The sequence below is a fragment of the Labrus bergylta genome, chromosome 1 (assembly GCF_963930695.1).
Source record: "Labrus bergylta chromosome 1, fLabBer1.1, whole genome shotgun sequence".
NCBI classification, from domain to species: domain Eukaryota; kingdom Metazoa; phylum Chordata; class Actinopteri; order Labriformes; family Labridae; genus Labrus; species Labrus bergylta.
Window position 1 is genome coordinate 35,755,228 of NC_089195.1, and position 21,217 is coordinate 35,776,444.

At 43.7% G+C, this 21,217-nt stretch overlaps 2 protein-coding genes across 4 annotated transcripts in view; one reads left to right on the top strand and one right to left on the bottom strand.

Annotated features, from left to right (window-relative positions):
- LOC110000660 (nidogen-1-like) overlaps nt 1-15,468 on the top strand; it is a 38,085-nt gene extending 22,617 nt beyond the window's left edge. The window contains exons 10-20 of the mRNA XM_020655997.3: nt 226-354; nt 1,091-1,234; nt 3,036-3,164; nt 5,854-6,093; nt 6,182-6,354; nt 7,622-7,748; nt 8,640-8,811; nt 8,903-9,060; nt 9,355-9,478; nt 9,778-9,890; nt 12,033-15,468. Coding sequence (XP_020511653.1) covers nt 226-354; nt 1,091-1,234; nt 3,036-3,164; nt 5,854-6,093; nt 6,182-6,354; nt 7,622-7,748; nt 8,640-8,811; nt 8,903-9,060; nt 9,355-9,478; nt 9,778-9,890; nt 12,033-12,151 — 1,628 coding nt within the window. The 3' untranslated portion in view covers nt 12,152-15,468. The remainder of the gene's footprint in view (nt 1-225; nt 355-1,090; nt 1,235-3,035; nt 3,165-5,853; nt 6,094-6,181; nt 6,355-7,621; nt 7,749-8,639; nt 8,812-8,902; nt 9,061-9,354; nt 9,479-9,777; nt 9,891-12,032) is intronic.
- Nucleotides 15,469-16,396: 928 nt separating this feature from the next.
- tbce (tubulin folding cofactor E) overlaps nt 16,397-21,217 on the bottom strand; it is a 7,515-nt gene continuing 2,694 nt past the window's right edge. For 2 of the 3 annotated variants that reach the window (XM_020655980.3, XM_020655981.3), the window contains exons 5-17: nt 21,069-21,154; nt 20,789-20,888; nt 20,601-20,703; nt 20,367-20,443; nt 19,844-19,936; nt 19,627-19,697; nt 19,452-19,516; nt 19,214-19,366; nt 18,917-19,055; nt 18,558-18,626; nt 18,193-18,252; nt 17,615-17,706; nt 16,397-16,821 (exon numbers count right to left, since the gene is read on the bottom strand). In XM_020655980.3, coding sequence (XP_020511636.2) covers nt 16,726-16,821; nt 17,615-17,706; nt 18,193-18,252; nt 18,558-18,626; nt 18,917-19,055; nt 19,214-19,366; nt 19,452-19,516; nt 19,627-19,697; nt 19,844-19,936; nt 20,367-20,443; nt 20,601-20,703; nt 20,789-20,888; nt 21,069-21,154 — 1,204 coding nt within the window. In that variant the 3' untranslated portion in view covers nt 16,397-16,725. The remainder of the gene's footprint in view (nt 16,822-17,614; nt 17,707-18,192; nt 18,253-18,557; nt 18,627-18,916; nt 19,056-19,213; nt 19,367-19,451; nt 19,517-19,626; nt 19,698-19,843; nt 19,937-20,366; nt 20,444-20,600; nt 20,704-20,788; nt 20,889-21,068; nt 21,155-21,217) is intronic. The other variant, XM_020655982.3, reaches the window with a different exon arrangement.

Consider the following 21,217-nt stretch of genomic DNA (forward strand, 5'->3'; position numbering starts at 1 on the left):
CAGGTCTCCACTCTTAGAAAAAGCTCAATGCCTGTCGGTGGACCTTTAAGTGGATTTGCATTCTGTTGCAGCCATTACGACATGTTTCACTGCTGCAGGCCACAGAACTCCGCTGAAGTAAATCTACATCTTTGTCTCCCTGTAAGACCTCGAACACGGTCTCTGAGTGAACACACTTCTCTTCTGGTCTTTCCCTCTGTGTATCATCGATCTCCATATTCACAGATACTGACGAGTGCAGAGAGACTTACAACATCTGCGGGAACAACGCCGTCTGCACCAATCAGCCCGGAACATTCCGCTGCGAGTGCTTGACCGGCTTCGTGTTCGCAAGCGATGGAAGGACCTGCATCGGTAACGTTTATGTGCATGTGTGTGTGTGAGTGTGTGTGTGTTGACAGCTGTGTGGGTGGGCGGAGTGTGTGGTTCCCGTGTGTGTGAGAAGCTTTATTTGAAGAGCCTCTTGTTGGACGTACAGATGTTCTTCAGTCGGCCAAAAGACACAAACAGAAAGTCACTCCAGCGATGACATAATGTTTCTCACTGAAGATGTGACGTTCCACCTCGACTTTTATATAACCTCACGGTGCACGCCGGACTTTAACCTTTGTCTTTAACCATGACCTCCATCTCTGACGTTAGTCCCCTTGTGCCTCTCCCTCTAATATTCACCTTGACCTCCATCTTTGACCTTTTGTCTACAGTCATGACCTTCATCTTCGACCTTGATCTGTCCCTGTGACCTCCAAACTTTCCCGTGTACCCCTGACCTCCATCTTTGACCGTTTGTGTTTTCCCTGGCTTTTATCTTGATTCTTTGACCTCCATCTCCGACCTTGATCTTTCCTCCTGACCTCTGTCTCAAACTTACCTGTGTACCCCTGACCTCCATCTTTGACCTTTTGTCTAATGTCATGACCTTCATCTCTGACTTTAGTCCCCTTGTGCCTCTCCCTCAAGTATTCACCTTGACCTCCATCTTTGACCTTTTCTCTTTTCTCTGGCTTTAATCTTGATTCTTTGACCTGCAGCTCTCCCCTCCTCTCCTCCTTTTAATCATCATTGTAATAATCTCCGTCTGGTCCTGCAGAGCACAGCGGTCCGGTTGATCACTGTCGGAGAGGAAGCCATGACTGTGACGATCCCCAACGAGCTCAGTGCAGCTACACCGGAGGCTCCGCCTACATCTGCTCCTGCCTGCCTGGATTTGTGGGTGACGGTCGGGTGTGTCGGGGTGAGTGTGCAGACTTGGTCAGCTGAGTCTGTGTGTGTGTGTCTGCAGACCTTGGACTGGCACTCTGTGTTCTGACTTATCAGCTCGTCTTCAGTTTCAGATTAATCGGACATGCGTTTTAGTTTTTTAAAGGTCACAAAGTTAGTTTGTTTTAAGCAGCAGAAAAAAGGAAACATTTGATTTCTCTCAGAGCTTCTCACAAACGTTCTTTATCCGCAGCTTGTATGAAAAGTCCAAAATGATGCACTCTCACCTGATGATGCTTTGAATCCTGCAGCCCTGCAGGTATCAGAGAGGAAGAACACTTTAACCTTCAAATGATCAGAACTAGGAGATTTAGATTCTTAATTGGAGGGAATTAATTTTTTCAGCAGGAGCTCAAAGAACACAGCACATATGTACAAGGACAACATCGACAGAGACTGAGCTCAATCAAGAGCTCTTAACCAATGTGGAGGTGTGCAAATGTGAAGTCAAAGTGCAAGAAGAGAAGCTAGAGGGCTAACTGCTGTTAAATAAATGAAACAGGGTTATGAATCTCTCCTTTAAAAGATGATCCGATGGGATTCTCTGAAGCTTCCATCAGATTCAGAGACGAGTAGATTCAATAAAAAATCGACTCCACAACTCCAGCAGTTCCTTCACTTTTTCCACAGTGCAGATTCCCACATTCCTTCGCCTCCTCCATGTTTACTAGCTTTCAGCTTCCTGTCCATTTGCTGTTGACACCACTCCTATTGGTTGTTGTCAATGGTAACGTCATTGAACAGCACAATGTGTAAAGACCTGTGATAATATCAAACATGTTCGACAAACAGACTCTGATCGAGTTTTAAGACCACCTCACACCAAACCAGCAGGATCATGGGAGCGCGCCCTGACTCCAGCAAGACTCTCAAGATTTTATTCTGACTTTATAAATGAGTCTGCGACTTTGAAATCGCTTGAAAAGTCGTCAGAGACAGAGATATTATACTTCTTAGAACCCTGTTAAAAAAGTTTTCTTCCTCGTTTGAAGTTTTGTAAACTTGTTGAAACGTCGATGTTGAATGAACTAAAGGAGCAGCAGAGAGAGACACAGCAGAGGAACAGAGCGTGGTGTGTGTTGTCGAGCTGGACGTCAACCAAACCACGTCGGGACATAAATCTGAAAACAGACTCTCCTCCAGTGCAGAGAGCAGGGAGCGCCTCAGAGACAGGAAATGTTCCACCTGGACAGGAAGTGCAGGACCCTGCCCTTACAGCTGTGCAGCTCATCTCATCAAATGTACACCCCCTCCCCCCCGCCCCTCCTTTATTTTCTGCTTTTCATCCACTCTGGAGTCTGAACTGAAGAATGTTCCTGAAACGGGATCATCTGAGCGGAGGGAACAAACTGTCTGTTGAGATTTGTTTGAGAGGGGGGGGGGCTTACATGTGAGTGCAGAGGGGGGTACTGGGGGGACGGGGACGGGGGGTTCAACTTCTGTAGAGTAGGAGGGGCATCAGGAGGACATTTGCTCTGAATCTGCTTTGAAGTTTATCAACCTGTAACTACTGTCGCTTTAAAGATTTGAAACACGTCTCCTGTCTTTTTTCGAGGTGGTTGCCATGACATGTCTATTGTTGCCGTGGAGACACCGGATGTCACGTCAAATATACAGAAATAATAATTAAAATTTTAAAATAAAGTAATTAGTAATAAAATAAATTTGAACTAAAAATAATAATTTTTCAGGTTTATGTGACGCCTCGATTTGTCCCCTGAATCAACGCTCTCCGTTCGTTCTGATCGTTTTTCTGTCTTTCTTCTTACGTTCAGACGTCGACGAGTGTGAACACGACCGATGCCACCGTGACGCCGCCTGCTCCAACACCGAGGGCTCCTTCAGCTGCCAGTGCCATCCCGGTTACCACGGCGACGGCTTCCAGTGCAGCCCTACATCCACAGGTGGGTGACTGACTGATTCTGTGACGCACCTTTATTTTTATTTAAACGGCACATTAATCTTCTTTCCTCTCTGATAAAGCTGCGGTTAAGGTTTTTCTTTAATGTGAACAGAATGAAACGATGAAGGAGATCAGTGGTGACGTGTTTGAACAGCGTTTGATGTTCAACATGTGCAGAAGCAGAAGCAGCAGCAGCAGCAGCGTGGTCCTCCTCGTTCGTTTACACAGAGCTTCAATAACAGAAGATTTGTGATGTTTTAGTTATGTTTAGACGAATGGAAGCTGTGTAAACTCTGCCCGAGTGTAAATGTTATTCTGCGTAAACAGACCTCACGTTAGACTCAACACACTCACAGACCCATCTGTCCTCCGCGGTTTGTTTCCTTTTTTTAGGACCTTATCTTTAGTTTACTGACGAGATTAAACCTGAAATCAGATGTTTGTCAGATTCATTGTCTTCAGCTGGTGGACGTGGAGTAAAGCGGGTCGTTAGCTTTGCAGCGCGTTCGGGGACTGATCAGCTGCTCTCCCCATTGGTCGGATGAATTTCTGGCGTGTTTGATATTTTGGTCGTACGACTTCAAACTCTCTCACAGTGAGAGCAGAGCCACCAGCGGATTCTAGGACCTCTTTTTTTTTTTTTTGCAACTGTGCAAACTGTCGGGCAGCGTCTAAAATCACCATGGCAACAGCAGGCGTGCCTATTTGATCAGAAGAGAAAAATTCTGATGCTGGATCGCCTAGCGGTGATGTTGTGTGCCCCATGTACGGAAGACGTAGGACTCGTCGCAGTGGCCGTGGGTTCAATTCCGACCTCGGCCCGTTGCTGCATGCCCACCCCCCCCCCCCCCCGCCCTCTCTTTCGCCTCCCAACATTTCCTGTCTCTCTAGGACAGCTTCCTATCAAAACAAAGGCAGCAAAGGACCAATAAATATCTAAAAAAGAAAAAAAGGAAACATATCAGTGAGAGAAATGTTGGCAGGAAATATCTGAGGACCTTCAGCTGACAGGAAACAATTGTTATGATTTAGCTGCTAGTTAGCTAGGTGTCAGAGTTACATGCATGAACGTCGTTGGTGGAAGTGAAAAAGTCATATTTTGTTCTGATAGTCTTATTAAAGTTAAAGAAATGTATTTCTCGCCTTCCTGATCTAAATGGTCTCATGCTGTCTCCTGATTGGCTGACAGCAGGTGCAGTTTCCTGTCTCCTCCTGGTTTGTTGTTGTTGTTGTGCATCTGTGGTTTGGCGTCGTCCCAAACCTTGCAGACTCCTTCAGCTGTTCCAGGTGTCAGAGCTGAGCGTTAATTACAGCTCGCCGCGCCGCTCCAAAGTTTCCTCATATTTTTCTCCTTTTTTTACGACACGTTGGCCTCTGAAAGCCGCAATCTTTGTGTCCCCTGTCATAACTTGTCACAGCGTCTCTGACTGCGAGCTGCTGTGCCTCCTTTTGTCTCTTTGATCCTCAGACCCCCCCCCTATGTTTGTCTGTCGGGGGTCTTCTTTCTGCTCTTTGTGGTTTCCCTCTTGTCTGCTTGTTGGGAGCAGACGTGGCGCTGTGACGACAAACTGCTGACTCACCGTCTGTTATGGCGAGCTCTGCGCTTCGTCTCGCTGATACCCTTGAGGATAAGAGTGTGAGGAGGCTGTGGCCCCTGGATGTGACCGCAGAGATGAAGAGCCTCCTGCTCGTCTTTAAACTGAGCTGCTCTCCTCACACACACACTCACACACACACACGTTTCTCTGCAGCTGCCACGTACCAACATGTGTCTGGGTTCTCATGACACCAGAATTCTTTACGTGGAAATGTTTAGTTGTCCTCCGGCATTGATGTTGACAAAGCTGATATCAGAGGCCCCGCCCCTTTTTGGATATGATTGGTTGAAGAAGTGACATTTTATTTTTCTGCCTTAATTTCAGAGATAGGACAGGAGAGGGGCACCTGTGGCTTAGTGGTTAGTACACACGGCCCATGTGCGGAGGCTGTGGTTCTCCAAGGGGGGCGGGCTTGGGTCCAGGTCCGACTTCTGGCAGTGACATTTGCCACTCTCTCTCTCTCTCCGTCTCTCCCTGATTTCCGACCCGTATCAACTGTCCTACCTTTACAATAAAGGCACAAAACGACTAACGGAGCCGAGGTTTGAACCTACGGCCACTGCAACGAGTCCTACATCTTCCGTACATGGGGTACACGACATCACCGCTAGGCAATCCAGCACCAGAATTTTTTATTTTTTTTAATAGGGGTATGAAACACATCAAATAGGCACGCCTGCTGTTGCCATGGTGATTTCAAACGCTGTCCGACAGTTTGCACAGTTGCAAAAAAAAAAAAAAAAGAGGTCCTAGAATCCGCTGGTGGCTCTGCTCTGACTGTGAGAGAGTTTGAAGTCGTACGACCAAAAAGAAATCCAAAAAAAGAGAGAGGGGGATGACATGCGGGAAAAAGATCGGATTTGAACCTGGGCTGCCCGCTTATAGGACTACAGCCTCCGTACATGGGGCGTGCGCACTAACCACTAGGCTACCGGCACCACTGAAGAAGCAACATCGACGAGCAAGGCGGGGCTCCAAAAGCTTAATTATTTTTAACTGAGAGCGCTAAACAGAAGGTCGCCATCAGACGGAAACCAACAGGACCTTAGAATCTTCAGTCTCAGCATCGTGTGATTTATTTTGTGTCCACAGAGCGAGAGAAGACGCAGTGCGAGCGCCACAGAGAGAGCGTTCAGGCCGCCACCTCCAGCTCCGGGATCTTCTCTTTCTTCCGCCCTCGGCCGGCCGTCGGTCAGTACGTCCCTCAGTGCGACCAGCACGGCGCCTACGAGCCCACGCAGTGTCACACCAGCATCCAACAGTGCTGGTGTGTGGACGCCAACGGCCAGGAGATCCCCAACACCCGTACGGGACCCGGCAGCACGCCGCTGTGTGAGTCCACGTTCTCATCGTCTTTAGAACTGAAAACACCTCATGAGTCGTCACTAACCACCCTGTCCTCCTCCTCTCTCCTGCGCAGGTATCGATCAGGCGGTGACTCCCGCTCCCGTTGGACCGACCCCGCGGCCCGACGTTCACCCCGTCGCCCCGGGAACACACCTGCTGTTCGCTCAGAGCGGGAGGATCGAACACCTGCCGCTGGACGGATACAGCTTTAAGAAAGAGGACGCTAAACCTCTGCTGCACATCCCCGTAAGAACACACACCTTCTTCAGTTTGTCCACAGACGACACAGAAAACGTGATCAGAAACGTCTTGCACATTCAGTTATATATTCTGTTGGTATGACTGTGAGCATCAAGAGGAGGATGTTTGCCCTCCTGCTTTGTCTGGACACGGAGCCAGATGTGTTTACAGGGCGCGATGAGTAGGAGACAAAAATACAGAGAGCGCCGGTGACGTCGACAGCCCCTTTCTGACAAGTTGACAGGTTTTCAACCCAACGTCCTCAGATTCTGACATTACAAAAAAGGAGCTCTAAGGATCTGGACTTTTCTTACAGAGGAAGATGTTTTTAAAAAAGCTGTTACATCCCTTTCCTCTTAAAAGCCAGCAGACAAAAACATCAAAATCTTAGACCCTGCAGGCTGAACCCACTCACACACATCCTCCTGTTAGTCATTAAAGGCTTAATATGCAATTTTTTGATCCAGTAGATGTCGCCCTTGAGCACCAGCATGAAACCAAAACAACTCGCGCTGCATTGTTGTGTTAGCATGCTAATGCTAGCGATCTTTATTATGCTGGTATCTTCACACTGCATGTAAATTTACCTGAAATGAGCGTGATCTAGAAACACAGTTAAGCAGTGAGTACAGTATGTTATTCTTCTTTCTCTAGTCCCTCAATTAAACAACTTTTATTCACGAGGGGAGGAGTCAGCCGGCCGTCCTGGCGATGTAAACAAACTGAAGAAAACTGTGAAAACATCACAGACAGTGGGACTCGGGTGTTACACCCATTGTAGACAGTCATGACTCACAGAGTTATTTTCAGAGGATAGACTTGATTTCTATTATATTTAAGTGTGAAAAATTGCATATTCAGCCTTTAAGACCCCAAAACATTATAGAAAAAAGCTCCCAGATTTTCATTATAACACGATTTCCCTTTAAGGGAAAGATCAAGCTCAAGTCTGAAATGATTTGAAGATGTATATCTAAACTGTTTCTGTCGACCACATTCTTTCCTCCTTTGAGTGGATATGACACTCAGTCCAACAGTGACAGCGTTTGTCCTGAGTGTAGTTAAATCACTGTGAAACAATCCTCTACTTGTTGTGTCTTTCTCTTCTCTGTAACTGAGCTCAGAAGTCATCACTCAGTATGCAGCGTTCACACAAAGATCTGCGTCAGTTTCGGCGTCTTGGAGCCCCCAACGACTTTGTACAAAAGACTCTTTTTGAATCGTCTCCAGATGAATGAAAGCGTCTCTGTCTCTTCCTGTGTTTTCTTCTCAGGACCGCGTGGTGATCGCTGTGGCCTACGACTGCGTGGACAAGATGGTCTACTGGACCGACATCACCGGGCCGGCCATCAGCAGGGCCAGAATGAGCGGAGGGGACATCAGCCACGTCATCACTACAGGTACAAAGCCCAAAACAGGACTCCAGAAAAAGACACCAGAAACAAGACAGTAGTCTTCAACTGAACACCTAACAAGACTTTTTTCTGGTCGCAGTGGCAGCGACTTGTCAATCTCAGGTAGCCCCGCCCTAACCCCGCCCCTCTTTCTGGTCTCTTTGACTCTAAATGGGAACATAATTTACTATCTCAAGGCCACTACTGCCACACGAATTAATCTGTAGTTTTTTAGTTTTACCACTGAAGTCGCCCCCTGCTGGACTTTTATAATGTTTCTGAAAAATGCATTTGACAGTTTTGAGTTTGGGGGCAAAGTCTTGATGGGCTGACTTCATAACTACCTGCTTGGTAGCTTGGCAACAAGGTTAGAAGAGTAATGGCATCATTGATTTGAGATCAATTTAAAGAGTTTCAGGTGATTATTTGAGGTTCTGATTGAAGATACCTCTTCAGAGCTCAGAAATCAGCTGATTTAAGTTTCAGGGAATGACTTAGGGAACATATAATTGATGTTTCTTTGTTGTTTTTTTGACTGAACGTTACAGAAAAGTCCTCAAAGGTTTATGCAAAAGTGCACAAAGTATAGAGGGATGGCCTAGCAGTTAGTCCACATCCCATATAGGCAATCAGTAGTCCAGACGGCCCAGGTTTAAGTTCTACCAGTGGCTCCTTTCCTTCATGTCATTCCCTAATCTTTCTCCCAGTCCTACTGTATCTTACTACTACTATGCACTGTCCTTTCAAAATAAAGGTGTAAAGCCCAGACATTTTTTTTTAAATGAAATAAGAGCATGGATTATCAAAGACGCCCTACGTGGGATGGGCAGACATGATTTATCAAGAGTCCTTCCCTTTGCTTGAAATCCGACGTGTGTCTCTCCTGTCAACCCTCAGAGCTGCAGAGTCCTGAAGGCATCGCCATCGACCACGTGGCTCGTCTCCTCTTCTGGACCGACTCCATGCGAGACACTGTGGAGGTTTCCAAATTGGACGGCAGCCAGCGGCGAGTCCTGTTCGACACAGATCTGATCAACCCCCGAGCCATCGTCACCAACCCAGCGTACGGGTAAGTGTTCACCGTCAGGTGTCTGACTCACACAGCAGCAGGTAATGGTCTCAGCTGATTGGTCTAACTGGTTTTTATCCTTATGCTGCAGCCGCATCTTCTGGGCAGACTGGAACAGAGACGGGCCTAAGATTGAGATGTCGAACATGGATGGAACAGATAGGACCGTCCTTGTGAAAGACGACCTGGGGCTTCCAAACGGTCTGACCTTTGACATAGAGAACCAACAGCTGTGCTGGGCTGATGCAGGTGAGACACCTTGGACCACATAAACCACCACGCAGTATCATTTAAGTCTCGCTACTGGAAATGATCCTGTTGTTGTTGGTCCAGGTTTTTATCATGAGTGTCTTACTGTTGGTTAATGATTACTTGGTTGTTTGCTTTGTTGGATGGTTGGTTGATTAGTTAGTGGGTTGGGTGGTCAGATGATTGGTTAATTGATTGGTTGGTTGGTTGATTTGTTGATTACTTGGTTGGTTGATTGGTTAGTGGGTTGGGTGGTCAGATGATTGATTGATTGGTTGGTTGGTTGATCTCCAGGTACTCGTAAGGTGGAGTGTATGGATCCTCACCGCCAGCTGAGGAGGCAGGTCGTTGAAGGGATTCAGTATCCATTCGGTCTCGTCTCGTTTGGAAAGAACCTTTACTACACCGACTGGAGGAGGTAAGACCCAAACAAACAGAAACACTCATCATCAACAAACTCAACCGATGATTGTGATGATGTTTAGCTTTAAGCTGAATTTATTCCCAAAAAAGGCTCCCACTCTACACCCTAGGACTACAATAAAACGTCTGTCCGTTAACAGCCTCACAGTCTGAGAGGACTCTAAACAAACCGCCTGCTGGTGCTCTGTGCTCTTGTGTTTGCCTGAAACTGTCACATAAAAGTTTAACAGCGGTGTTATTTTGACGATCCCTGTGAGCTTTCTGGTAAACGTTCTTTGTGGTGTTTTGTTTCAGGGAGGCGGTGGTCGCTGTGGACAGTCAGGCAGAGAAGGAGACAGAAGAGTTCCTGCCTCAGAAACGCTCCCGACTGTACGGCATCACCACGACACCCACACAGTGTCCACAAGGTACACTTCAATCTGAGCAACGGATCAACAATATTTGGATTCTAGACTCTTTGCACAAACATGTTTAAGGTTTTATTGAGTAAAGATAACTAAAGCTGAAGTAACCGTGGGCTGTAGGAAGCTCATAGGATTGTCAGTCAAAGCTGATTTGACTGAAGAATGTGTTGCTTTGAGTATTTATTTCTTTTTTTTCCCAGTTAAATATTTGTCAAACTTGTCCCTCAGCATACCTGGGGTAATTTTTTTTTTACCTGTAGCACTGTCAGCTGAATATGAAGGGTAATATACACGTTGTTCATATATAGCACCTTTAAAAATTAAGTGATTTTACAAACAAAGCAAAAACAGGATAGGAAACAAAACAAATACAAACATGGCCGTCACAGTGAAACAAAACCAAGCCACAAGCTCCAGTGTTCAAAAATGAAGCCAATGCTAAAGGGCAAAATCCTGCAGTCAGTCGAGTGTCCACTTTAAAGTCAAGATGCCGCTAAATGTGAATAAGCGATAGAGCTGGGTATTGTCCACAACTGCACAATTCAATTTGATATTGATCAATATGCTTTAATATCGATTTAATAATACATAAAGATGACAGGAATACCCAGATAACTCCTCACAGGACCTTCTGGTATTTGTTAAATAATTAAGTGTACATTGTTTGTAAAGGTTTATAATTGACTCAAAAATGTATTTTTTCATTGCATTATTCTTTAATAAACAAAGAATAAAACATTAAAGTACAGTATGATCTAACATGCACAATTGCGCCTGAGCTGAATTCACAGCGCCCCCAGTGGAGAAGGGCGTCATTACAACAACAAAAAATCGATCTCAGGATTTCCCTGAAACGATTTTGAATTGGGAAAACTATAATTGCAATGCGTTGATGAATCGATATTTTTAAGCAGCCCTAGTAAGTGACTCTGATGCAGGTTAAAAGATGTCTGCAGGGACAATATTTTAATGTTTCTGTATCTGAGTCCATGTGTTTATGTTTTCTAAATGTTTTATGTTGCTGGCTGCAAAACTAATTTCTCCTCGGGGACAATGATTTTAAATCGACATTGACAAACTGAAAAATCCAAACATTGAATCGTTTACAAAGAAATAAGATCGGGACCCAGATCAGCTCTGTGGAGTCATCAGAGCTGTGTAATGCACTCAGTGACCGCAGTAATTGATTCCAGGCGCATATACCATGTTGGATGGATATAAGCGTGGGAACTGCAGGAAGAGTGACCTCAGGGGAGCCAGCTGTGGATAACGAGGCTCACATCTGGCTCGGAGCCCCGAACTTTACAGCAGACGGTCTGAGTCCACCTGCTGGTTCCTGATGATGGACGGGCCGTCCTGTCCCTGAATCTGCAGCCTGGAACTCAATGTTTCTGTTTGACTTGGCAACATGTTTAAAAACCATCTTTGAGTTTGTGTTTCTAAACATTTTAGAAGCAGCAGCCTGATCTGATAATGAACACATTACAGCAGATGATGTGGGGGAGGGGCGTTTTCAGTCTCTGATTGTATCTGAAACTAAAACCTTTTATCCCCAGAGTCTGCAGAAGTTTAAAAGCTGCTGTTTAACTCTTCTCCAGCCCAGACTCTGGGTCCAATGTCTTTGAGCTCTGATGAGTTTTCATGAAGTGAAAAAGCTCCACAGTCTGAGCCACATTATATCAGACTACTAAATAATATGTAAAGATTAATCAGATTTAAAGTACAGTAAGGTACTTAAAGTGAAAGTAGAGTTACTTGCTTAAAAAGGTAGTGTTGTAGTACTTGGAATCGGTCTTGGCCTCGAGAACACTTTTTGAAGGTCTCATCTTGTAATTGAAAGCATTCTTACTCGGTCTTGTCTCGGTCTCAGACTCGGCGGACTCCAGATTCAAGACCATCACCATTCCATTTTCTTTTACAAATCTAAATTATGATGTAGCATCATGCCTCCTCTCCACATAGTTGTTGACATCAAGTCACAGTTAATCGGTTTATTTTGGGTTCCTAGCGCTGAGGTATCTTTAAGAGCGAATATTTGTAAGTTTTGTTTTAACAATGTGAATGGACTCAGTCCACACAGTTGGTTGTACAATGTAACGCCAATATGTTCTCGTGATAATATCCTGTTCTCTTCTCTCCTGTCAGCTTATAACTACTGCTCCAACAATGGCGGTTGTTCTCACCTGTGTCTGCCGCGGCTCGGTGGCTTTACCTGCCGCTGCCCAGACGGCTCTGCTGGCAGCTGTGAAGAGAGAAATCTGTGAGGACTGAGGACAACGAGAACGCTCCAACTGCTGAGAGAGGACAAGAACAAAACACACTCAACGGAATTCATGTGTTTTCTAATTTTCTTACTTGAACTACGAGTTTAGAGTTTTACGAGTTTTTGGCACCTGAAAAGCTTTTCAGAACTCACTGCATTAATGGGATCAAATTCTGGTTCAACAAGGGAGATGAGCTACGCTCATCCTGTTAATGTTAAATTTATATAGTTTATAATAATAATAATGACACTCATACAGGGATATCTTGACAGCTAATAATGATTTCTGAAAAGTTACCAAATATTGAACTTCATATTTTGTTTCAATGTTTTTTTTTTAAGTGAAACTTGTTACTTTTTCTCAGTTTGGTCTGAAACATAATTTGCGAAAAACAATCAGAATTTTAACAATCGTCAACTACAATCAACAACTGTTATCAAATGCCTGTGGCAAAGGTTAAAGGAGGGTCTTAAAAACCCTTTTCATGCCTATAATGATAACTCAGGTCATTTTAAACTTGGGCCCAGGTTTAGAAATAAGGGACAACGACTTTCTGAGACATCCATTTAGACCATCAGACTCATAAAAAACTTTTTTTTTCTTGTTATCTGCCTGTAGATCAAATACAATCATATCAACTCAAACGCTTTCTTGTTGCAAATTTAAAGGCAGGGTTGGTAATGTCCTCCAAATAATCCTTCTAAGATTTTGGTTGAAACTGTCTTTAGGTCCTGACAGAAATTAATAACTCATGTTCTGAAAAAGGGAAAAAATAAAATCTGTCTTCTGTAGCAGTTGTGGCCTGTAAAAACTTCCACCAATGTCTGTCATGAGGTACCAATCTGATGAACCAATCAGGCGCCTCCCTGTCTCCCTTCTCGTTCTCTACCTCTTGCTGTCACTAGCCCACAGTCAAAGCATGAGCTGAGGTCCGCTTCTGGAGCAACGGTGCTCGTGCATGTGGCTTTTGAGGGAGCACAGCGGGGAGGGGGTGGGTGCAGACGGAGCACTGAGAGAATGCTAGTTTCAAAATCATGCTAGTTTTAGAAAATTACCAACCCTGCCTTTAACTCAACAACTGCTCAATGTGTTTAAGAGTTATAGAAGCCAAATCATTTGGAAAACGTTCCAAAAAATGCATAATTTTTGAGTTAGTCGAGATATATTTTGCACCACGTACGAAAATCTTTAGGAAGAATTTACAAAAACATTTGAAACTTTTTTAAATCTGTGAGTAATATAAACGTATTGACTGAATTTTAGAACACATTCACAAATAATCGTGAGCCAAAGTTTTTTTTGGTAACACTTTTGTTTTCATAATTTTTTATGAAAACGTTTGCTGATCTCTTTTTAAACTGTTGACATACTAGCCTGAAAACAAAGTTTATTTGAAAAAGACACCAGGACAGTGAAAATATCAACGCTTAGTCCGACAAGAAGAGTTAACTTCTTGGTAGAGTAGAATTTATATTACGTACAAAGTACAGACTTCAAAAGTTTGTAAGGTCTGTATGGAGTGGTTTGTATAATGAAACTGTTACTTCTTTTAAAAAAAATTTTTTTTTAACACGTTAACAAGAATAACTTGGTTTACAAAGAAATACAGGGACGTATCTTTTGTTTATCTGGTTTTAAAGTCAAAATGTGAAAACCACTTACTGTTTGATTTGTGATGAGGTGATTAACAGCCAAACCAAAGATTACTGAAGCTACATAAGGGCTGAAATAAATGTATAATCAGACTATATTTAACTTTTAAGGATATCTTATAAATGAAGTTTTTTAATCTGAATTTATTGTTCTTGCAATCCGTTACGATACAGTTTGATTTGGCGTGCTTGCTTCCGAGTATTTTGGCAGTTTGACCACTAACAGAACCACTACGAACCAGTGACTGATCCTGGTCGTGTTTAAGAGATAAATAAGGGCTAAAGATAAGATTTATTCATTTGTTCTAGCGTTGACTGTGTATTTTTTATATAAACTTGTAAATAATTACCTTCTATGCAGATGATTCTCTGATATCTTAATTGTGCTAATGTTAGCCTGTGAACTACCTGATGATGGGTATTGTGAAGGTGTGTGCTGGTCAAGGTTTACGTTTGATGGCTTGAAGCACCAGTTTTTACTTTCATGTAAACATTCTTTTTACAATGAAGACTCCTCCAATATAAAGAACGGAAAACAGGCGGAAACAACTTTCCAATCCTCAGATATAAAAGTCTGGAGCTGCAAATGTCAAAATGGATCAATTTAAACAAAAAAATGTATTTTTTTGAAAACAGACACTCCATCTTCTTTTCATAAAAACAAATGAATATTAGAAGAATTGTAAATTAATTTGCATTGAGGGAGGAGCTAATGCTACAAATATCAAAGTCAGTCAAGACAAACAAATGAGATGTTCAGTTCAAAACAGTCAAGTCAGCAAAACGACTGTTGGAGAGAAAATCTGAAAATAGGGTCGTCAGGTTAGCAGAAGTTTAGACCTCGATACTCTTCTAAGAAAAATCAAACAATATTAACACCCGTTTGGATACCACGGCAAGAAAAGATTAAGTCCTAGGCACCCAAAATTGGTTAACTTCTTGTTGTAATTACCAAACATTGCGAGCAAATGCTTTCAAAGTGCCTAAATTGCACACATACGATAAGAACACACATTTTGCAAGTTTGTGTGGATCCATTCCTCTCCTACACAGTTGTTTTTTCTACTCTTCTAATGATAACTGAAATAACAGAATCATCCTAAAACATGAGGTATTGAAAAGTATCGCAGTATCACGTTACCGGAAAAATGCCTGCAATTACCGCTCATCGCCACAGGTGGTGCCAGAGAGTATAAAACATGTATTTTGAAATTCTTACTTAAATGTCTCATAGGTATTAAAAGTGTTTACATGACAGATGCATGACTGCGCTAAGAGGTTTGTAGGTAGAGTGAAGAACAGGTAGGTCGGCATAACATTGGCAGACTCAGCTCAGGTTTTTTTTGGTGACAAAACCTCAGAAGGGAGGACACTGATCAGTCCAACAGGGCTGCACAACAGCAACACATCACTGACTGTGAAAAGAGGTTGATCAATAACTTTTTATTGTATAGTGCCATAATACATAACTGAGAGAGAGCCTTGTCCCTAGCTAATGTAGTGGCTCTAAGTTATAAAAAGAAAAGCTGTTCTTATTGCATCTCTGCAGACTGGTCTCATCATGTAAGGTCTGTGAACATGAAGTACTGTATGTCTGTACTGACCATCAGCTAAAGAAGGAACATAAACAAACTGTACAGCCTCAATAAAACTTTTTTTTTTAAATATATAAAATCTGTTTTGGTGTGTTAAGGCAAAATAACACTTTCCTTCCTCAAGTACAGAAGTGCATTGCTTTCACATGAGAAAATAGAAACCTTCTATTTTGGGGATTAAATGAGAAAGTCTTATGGGGGGGAAATGTATGTAAAAAACACACACTTTCTTGTTCTGACACGAGAGGACTATAAATAAATGAGTGCATTCATTGTCCCCTTACCTTAACTTTGACCATAACCTATTTCAATCCAGTAGATAGAGTCAGAAATCAGGGAGAGAGAGCGAGAGTGGGGAATGACATGCGGGAAAGACGCCACAGGTCGGTTTCAAACCTGGGCCGCCCACTCTGAGGGGCCCTAAACCTTTCATTTCAATCCTTTACCTAATGCTAACCTGGACTTTAAGGCCATGTCTGACATCTAAACAGACCATAGAAGTGAGGAGCCAAAAATGTCCCCACTATAAAGGGCTAAAACTAACACTGGTCCTCACAAAGATATATTAACAAGTACAAAGTGACACACACACTCACACATATAGTTACGTGTACTTCTGATTTAGAGTAAATTCTTTTTTGTTCCACCTTCTGAGGACTTGGTGCCAGATTATTTTATTCTTTATGAATGTCATTCAGATAAGACTTTATTTATTTTAATACAAATAACAATAATGAAGTATTTTGATCATTTCAAGAGCCACAGTCTGTTTGAGGCTCCCAAGTGATAAAACAGTCAAAACGTTGCTTCTGCTGCCCTCTAGTGGTTAAACTGTTCACACACTATAAAGTAGTACAGCTTTTAACAGTCAAATATGAAATCTGCAGAAAAACTCAAGATGATTATAAGACATTTAACATGAAATCAATTGTATAGTTTTGTTTCAGATGTTTTCTTTACGTTTATCCAACAGTGAATCAGGCCGGGTCAAATACAGATCATTTGTTAAATGAGATTTTATTTGATTGATCAGAGCACAGAACTCCCCCACTGAGTTCATCTCTCGAGCTAATACACAAAGAAGACGTGCACAGATAAGGTGTGAAATGTTAAAGCTGTCCAGAAGGAGAATCAAGCAGATTGTAATCATTTAAAGCCTGAGTCTTTTTAAAGTAAATCCACGTCTCAGTACGAGTCCCGATGTCATCTCCAACACGTGTACACACATAAAGCATTCACAGTCTGCAGCTGGATTAAGTCTGACTCTGAAGCCTCCGATCCGTCTGAAATGTGGACCGGGCCGGTTCTTCAACTCCTAGAACTCGGATCAGGACCAGCGGACCAACACCTTGTCTCCGGCCTCGATGGAGTAAAACTGCAGCGACTTCAGGTCGTTGCCGATCTCAAACTCTGTCCCCTCCTTCTACAAAAAAAGGAGCTTCACTTCAGTACAATTATTCCCTTCATTATGAACTTAAAAGCAGGGTTGGTAATTTTCTGAAAACTAGCCTGATTTTGAAAGTAGCATTCCCCTCTGTGCGCCGTCTGCACCCCATCCCCTCTGTGCTCCCTATTCATTTCTGTCAGGACTTTAAAGGCTTTATATGTGATTTTTCACACTTAAATATAAATCAAGTATCTCCTCTGAAAATAACTCTGTGAGTCATGACTGTCTACAATGGGTGTAACACCCGAGTCCCACTGTCTGTGATGTTTTCAGAGTCCTATCTTCAGTTTGTTTACATCGTCGGGACGGCCGGCTGACTCCTCCCCTCGAGTATAAAAGTTGTTTAATTGAGGGACTAGAGAAAAGAAGAATAACATACTGTACTCACTGCTTAACTGTGTTTCTAGATCACGCTCATTTCAGGTAAATTTACATGCAGTGTGAAGATACCAGCATAATAAAGATCGCTAGCATTAGCATGCTAACACAACAATGCAGCGCGAGTTGTTTTGGTTTCATGCTGGTGCTCAAGGGCGACATCTGCTGGATCAAAAAATCGCCTATTAAGCCTTTAAGACAATTTCAAACAAAATCTTAAAAACAGTATCTGGAGAAAATCACCAACCCTGCCTTGAAGGTCACAATATTCATCATTAACAAGTCGCCTATTAGCATGCTAATTGGTAGCATACATAGTCATTATTATTCCCTGTTTAGACACTCATCAGTTCATTTATCTGCAGTGGAGAGACCTTCGACACTCTGTTACCTTTGGGCTGGTGTAGGTGAGCTTCAGATCTACCGCGGGAACCTTCAGCAGCCTGTACAGGAGCCCCTTCACCTTCTGGATCACCATGGAGGCTGCACGACGGAACACAAAGAGACATCAGGAAACTCTTAGCACACAAAGGCAGACGTTTGTGTTTGACTTGCTTGTGCAAATATATAAAATACATTCAAACACGATAGCATCATTTAAAAAACAGAAACAAACGAGGCACCGGGTAGTTTAATTAAATACTGGAGCAGTGACGGTGATCCGGTTTTCAAAGAGGTGATTTGAGTGAGTTCCATGGAAATTAATATTTTTTTATGAATGAATATTTCAGATTTTGGTCACAAGAGTTAAAACAAAATGTCTGAGACTGAGGCTGGTCTGAGCATGTTGGCTCCTTCAAACGGGGGTTTCTTCCGGTGGATCTTGTTTTGCTTTTCTTTACCTATTAGTGATTTCGGATCCAGCACACACTGAGGGAAGTGTTTGTCTGATTTTTCATCCAGTGAATCACAGCACAGCTTCTTTAAATATAGAAGACGCTGTGATTTTTCGTCTCTGTCGTTTTTTACCTGGAAGTTTCTTCTCGATCGGCTTCCGCTCGGCGTCATCAGGGAACACAAACACGACCTCTGTTGAAGAGAGACGAGAACAATATCAGCTCTCAGATTAAATCACATTAACTCCTGATGTTTCACTCATACGCTGCAGCTATAAGCGACCTGAATCTGATCCTTTGTGACTCAGATCTGATTTTTTTAGATAGGTCACACAGAATCTGATCTTTTCACAGAGAAGATTTGGGCCACTGTTACGGCCGCAGCCACTCCCCCTCCTCTGTGTGTGCGTTAATGTCTCTCTTTATGGTCTGTTTATTATTACCTTTATTAATTAGCCAATCAGAGAGCAGCAAAAAAAAAAGGGAGGTGGGGCTTACTTAACAGCTGATTCTTTAGGGCAAATGCCTCCTGCTTCTTCAGCTCGCCTTCTTCTGGAGCTCCGTACTCTGAAAAACAGGACAAGATGTCTTCATTATAAATGATCCTCATCCTTAACGTCACATCTAAATAATAACATTTTAACAAAAATAATAAAATTATTTATTTATCTTAAGGCACAAAAACCGTCAGTAAACTTCATCTTCAATAAACGATGAGGGAGGATTTCTAAAAATGTCAGCTAGTTGGTGTTCTAAAGGGCCATCAGTACCGTTTAAAATCCAATAGTTTGCTGTAGTTACCCAAAGCTGCCACTAGAGGTCAGTACAGAGTCTGTTTGTGTGTGTGCGTGACTCACTGTCGATGAGGCTCAGGTAACGAGGGTGCTGACAGGTGAACGTGCTGTCCGGCTGAAGGCCCCCCCCTGCCTTCAACCACTCCTCCCCGAACATCTTCAGGTAATCAAGCTCCGCCCCCCTCCTCTCATCGGGGTGGATCTGATGGAAACCATGGAAACAGATCAGTATAGTATAATATCGGCGTCCCAGTCTGTGAATTACACACACACACACACACACGCGCACGCACACGCACACGCACGCACACGCACACACACGCACACACACACACCACCCCCCCTGGATGTTCAGCTCACCTCGCAGCGGTTGAGGACGACCAGTCTTCCCAGTTTGGCGATCATCAGCTGAGTTGCCGTTCGGGGGTTTCCATCTTTGCTCGCCAGGCGGTTCCCGAGACACGAAAACTTGACCAGACTGGGCAACTTGGCGAACTCGTCCACCACCCGCCACTGAGAGACAAATTAAAACTTGTGTGGTTAGAAACCCAACAGTTCTATGATGTCACCTCATCAATAAATAAAAACCCACACTGACCTCGGCGATGTTGTTGTGGTCGAGGTAAAGATTCTTTAGAGCGGGGAACATGGCGGTCAGAGATCCTACAGACGGAAAAAAGAACACCAGGTGGATTTTAACACCTCAAAGTTACCTGTCTGAGTATTTAACACATTTCTGTGATGGTTAAATGTCTAATTGTTGTTTTTTTTACCGGGAGCGGCGTCGTCAAACCGAAGGTCGGTCAGGGTCAGACCGGTCCTCGACAAGTTCAGCTCCTCTAATCTGACGCCACACAAGACGACAGAGTTTATACTTACAGGAGCTTCAGTGTGTGTGACAGTTACTTTAATCATAATAAATACTTTATTAGAGTGTGTGTGTGTTTGTGTGTGCATGTCTCACTGTGTGTGTGTGTGTGTGTGTTGTACCTGGGCAGAGCAGCTATTTTGAGCACGCTGTCCTGGATTAAAGTGTTTCCTGACAAACTGAGAGTGTTCAGCGTCTGCAGGACTCCCTCCGGCCTTTAAAAAGATCACACACACACACACATCAGACTCACACACATCAGACTCACACACATCAGACACACACACACACCACACACACACACACACATCAGACACACCACACACATCAGACACACACACATCAGACACACACACACACCACACACACACATCAGACACACCACACACATCAGACACACACACACACACACACATCAGACTCACACACATCAGTCAGACAGACACACACACACACACACACACACACACACACACACACACACACACACACACACACACACACACACACACACACACACACACACACACACACACACACACACACACACACACACACACACACACACACACACACACACACACACACACACACACACACACACACACACACACACACACACACACACACACACACACCGCTTACCTCTGCAGCTCTGTGATGTCGTTCTCTTCCACGCTCAGAACCTCCAGCTGTGGCCACATGGGGGCGCACTCCAGGATCTGACCGCAGACCAGCAGAGAGACGGGTTAACAAAATAAAACACATGGATGACTTTTATTTTGACAGCTGAAAAATGATTCTAGTATCTTTAGTAGTATCTGTAGTTCGTTGAGAAGCTGAGCAGGTGATCACAGACTGATGTCGTGTGAGGCGTACCTGAGGCCAGGTGAGGTCACAGCTGTTGAGGGCGAGCGTTTTCAGTTTGAGGAACGCCCCGCTGTGAGAGGACGGCTCAGAGAGCAACCGCAGTCTGTTAGAGCTAAAATATCAACATGAAACAAAACTTTCAGTGGACGAGGAGCGAGGACATGAACGCTCACACACACAGGTGATCAGAGGTGTACCTGAGCTGTAGTCCTTCCAGCTGATCCAGCTGCTGGGTGATGGACGACACGTCCTCCCAGCAGGACATCAGAGTCTTAGACAGATCCAACCACTGCACCTCTGAGTTGTGCTGTTAAAGAGTCACACAACGATCTGACAACAATCAGATCGTCAACATCGTCCAGAATCCACACGATGTGAACCTGACGTTAAAAAACACAAATTCAGATCGTGTATCTCCGAATCAGAAAACAGAAAGTGTCAGTTTCATAAGTCGCGATGAGTCTGTAAAAAGGATACGTGGTGTTTTTTTCCGGATTTCTCCGCCCGGTCCCGACCCGTTGACTTCACAGCCGCACAGCAACACAGACGTCAGCATCTCATGACTGTTAAGACAGACACAGAGGGGAGGTGGAATCCTCTGGAGAGAATACATACTCACTCCCTGA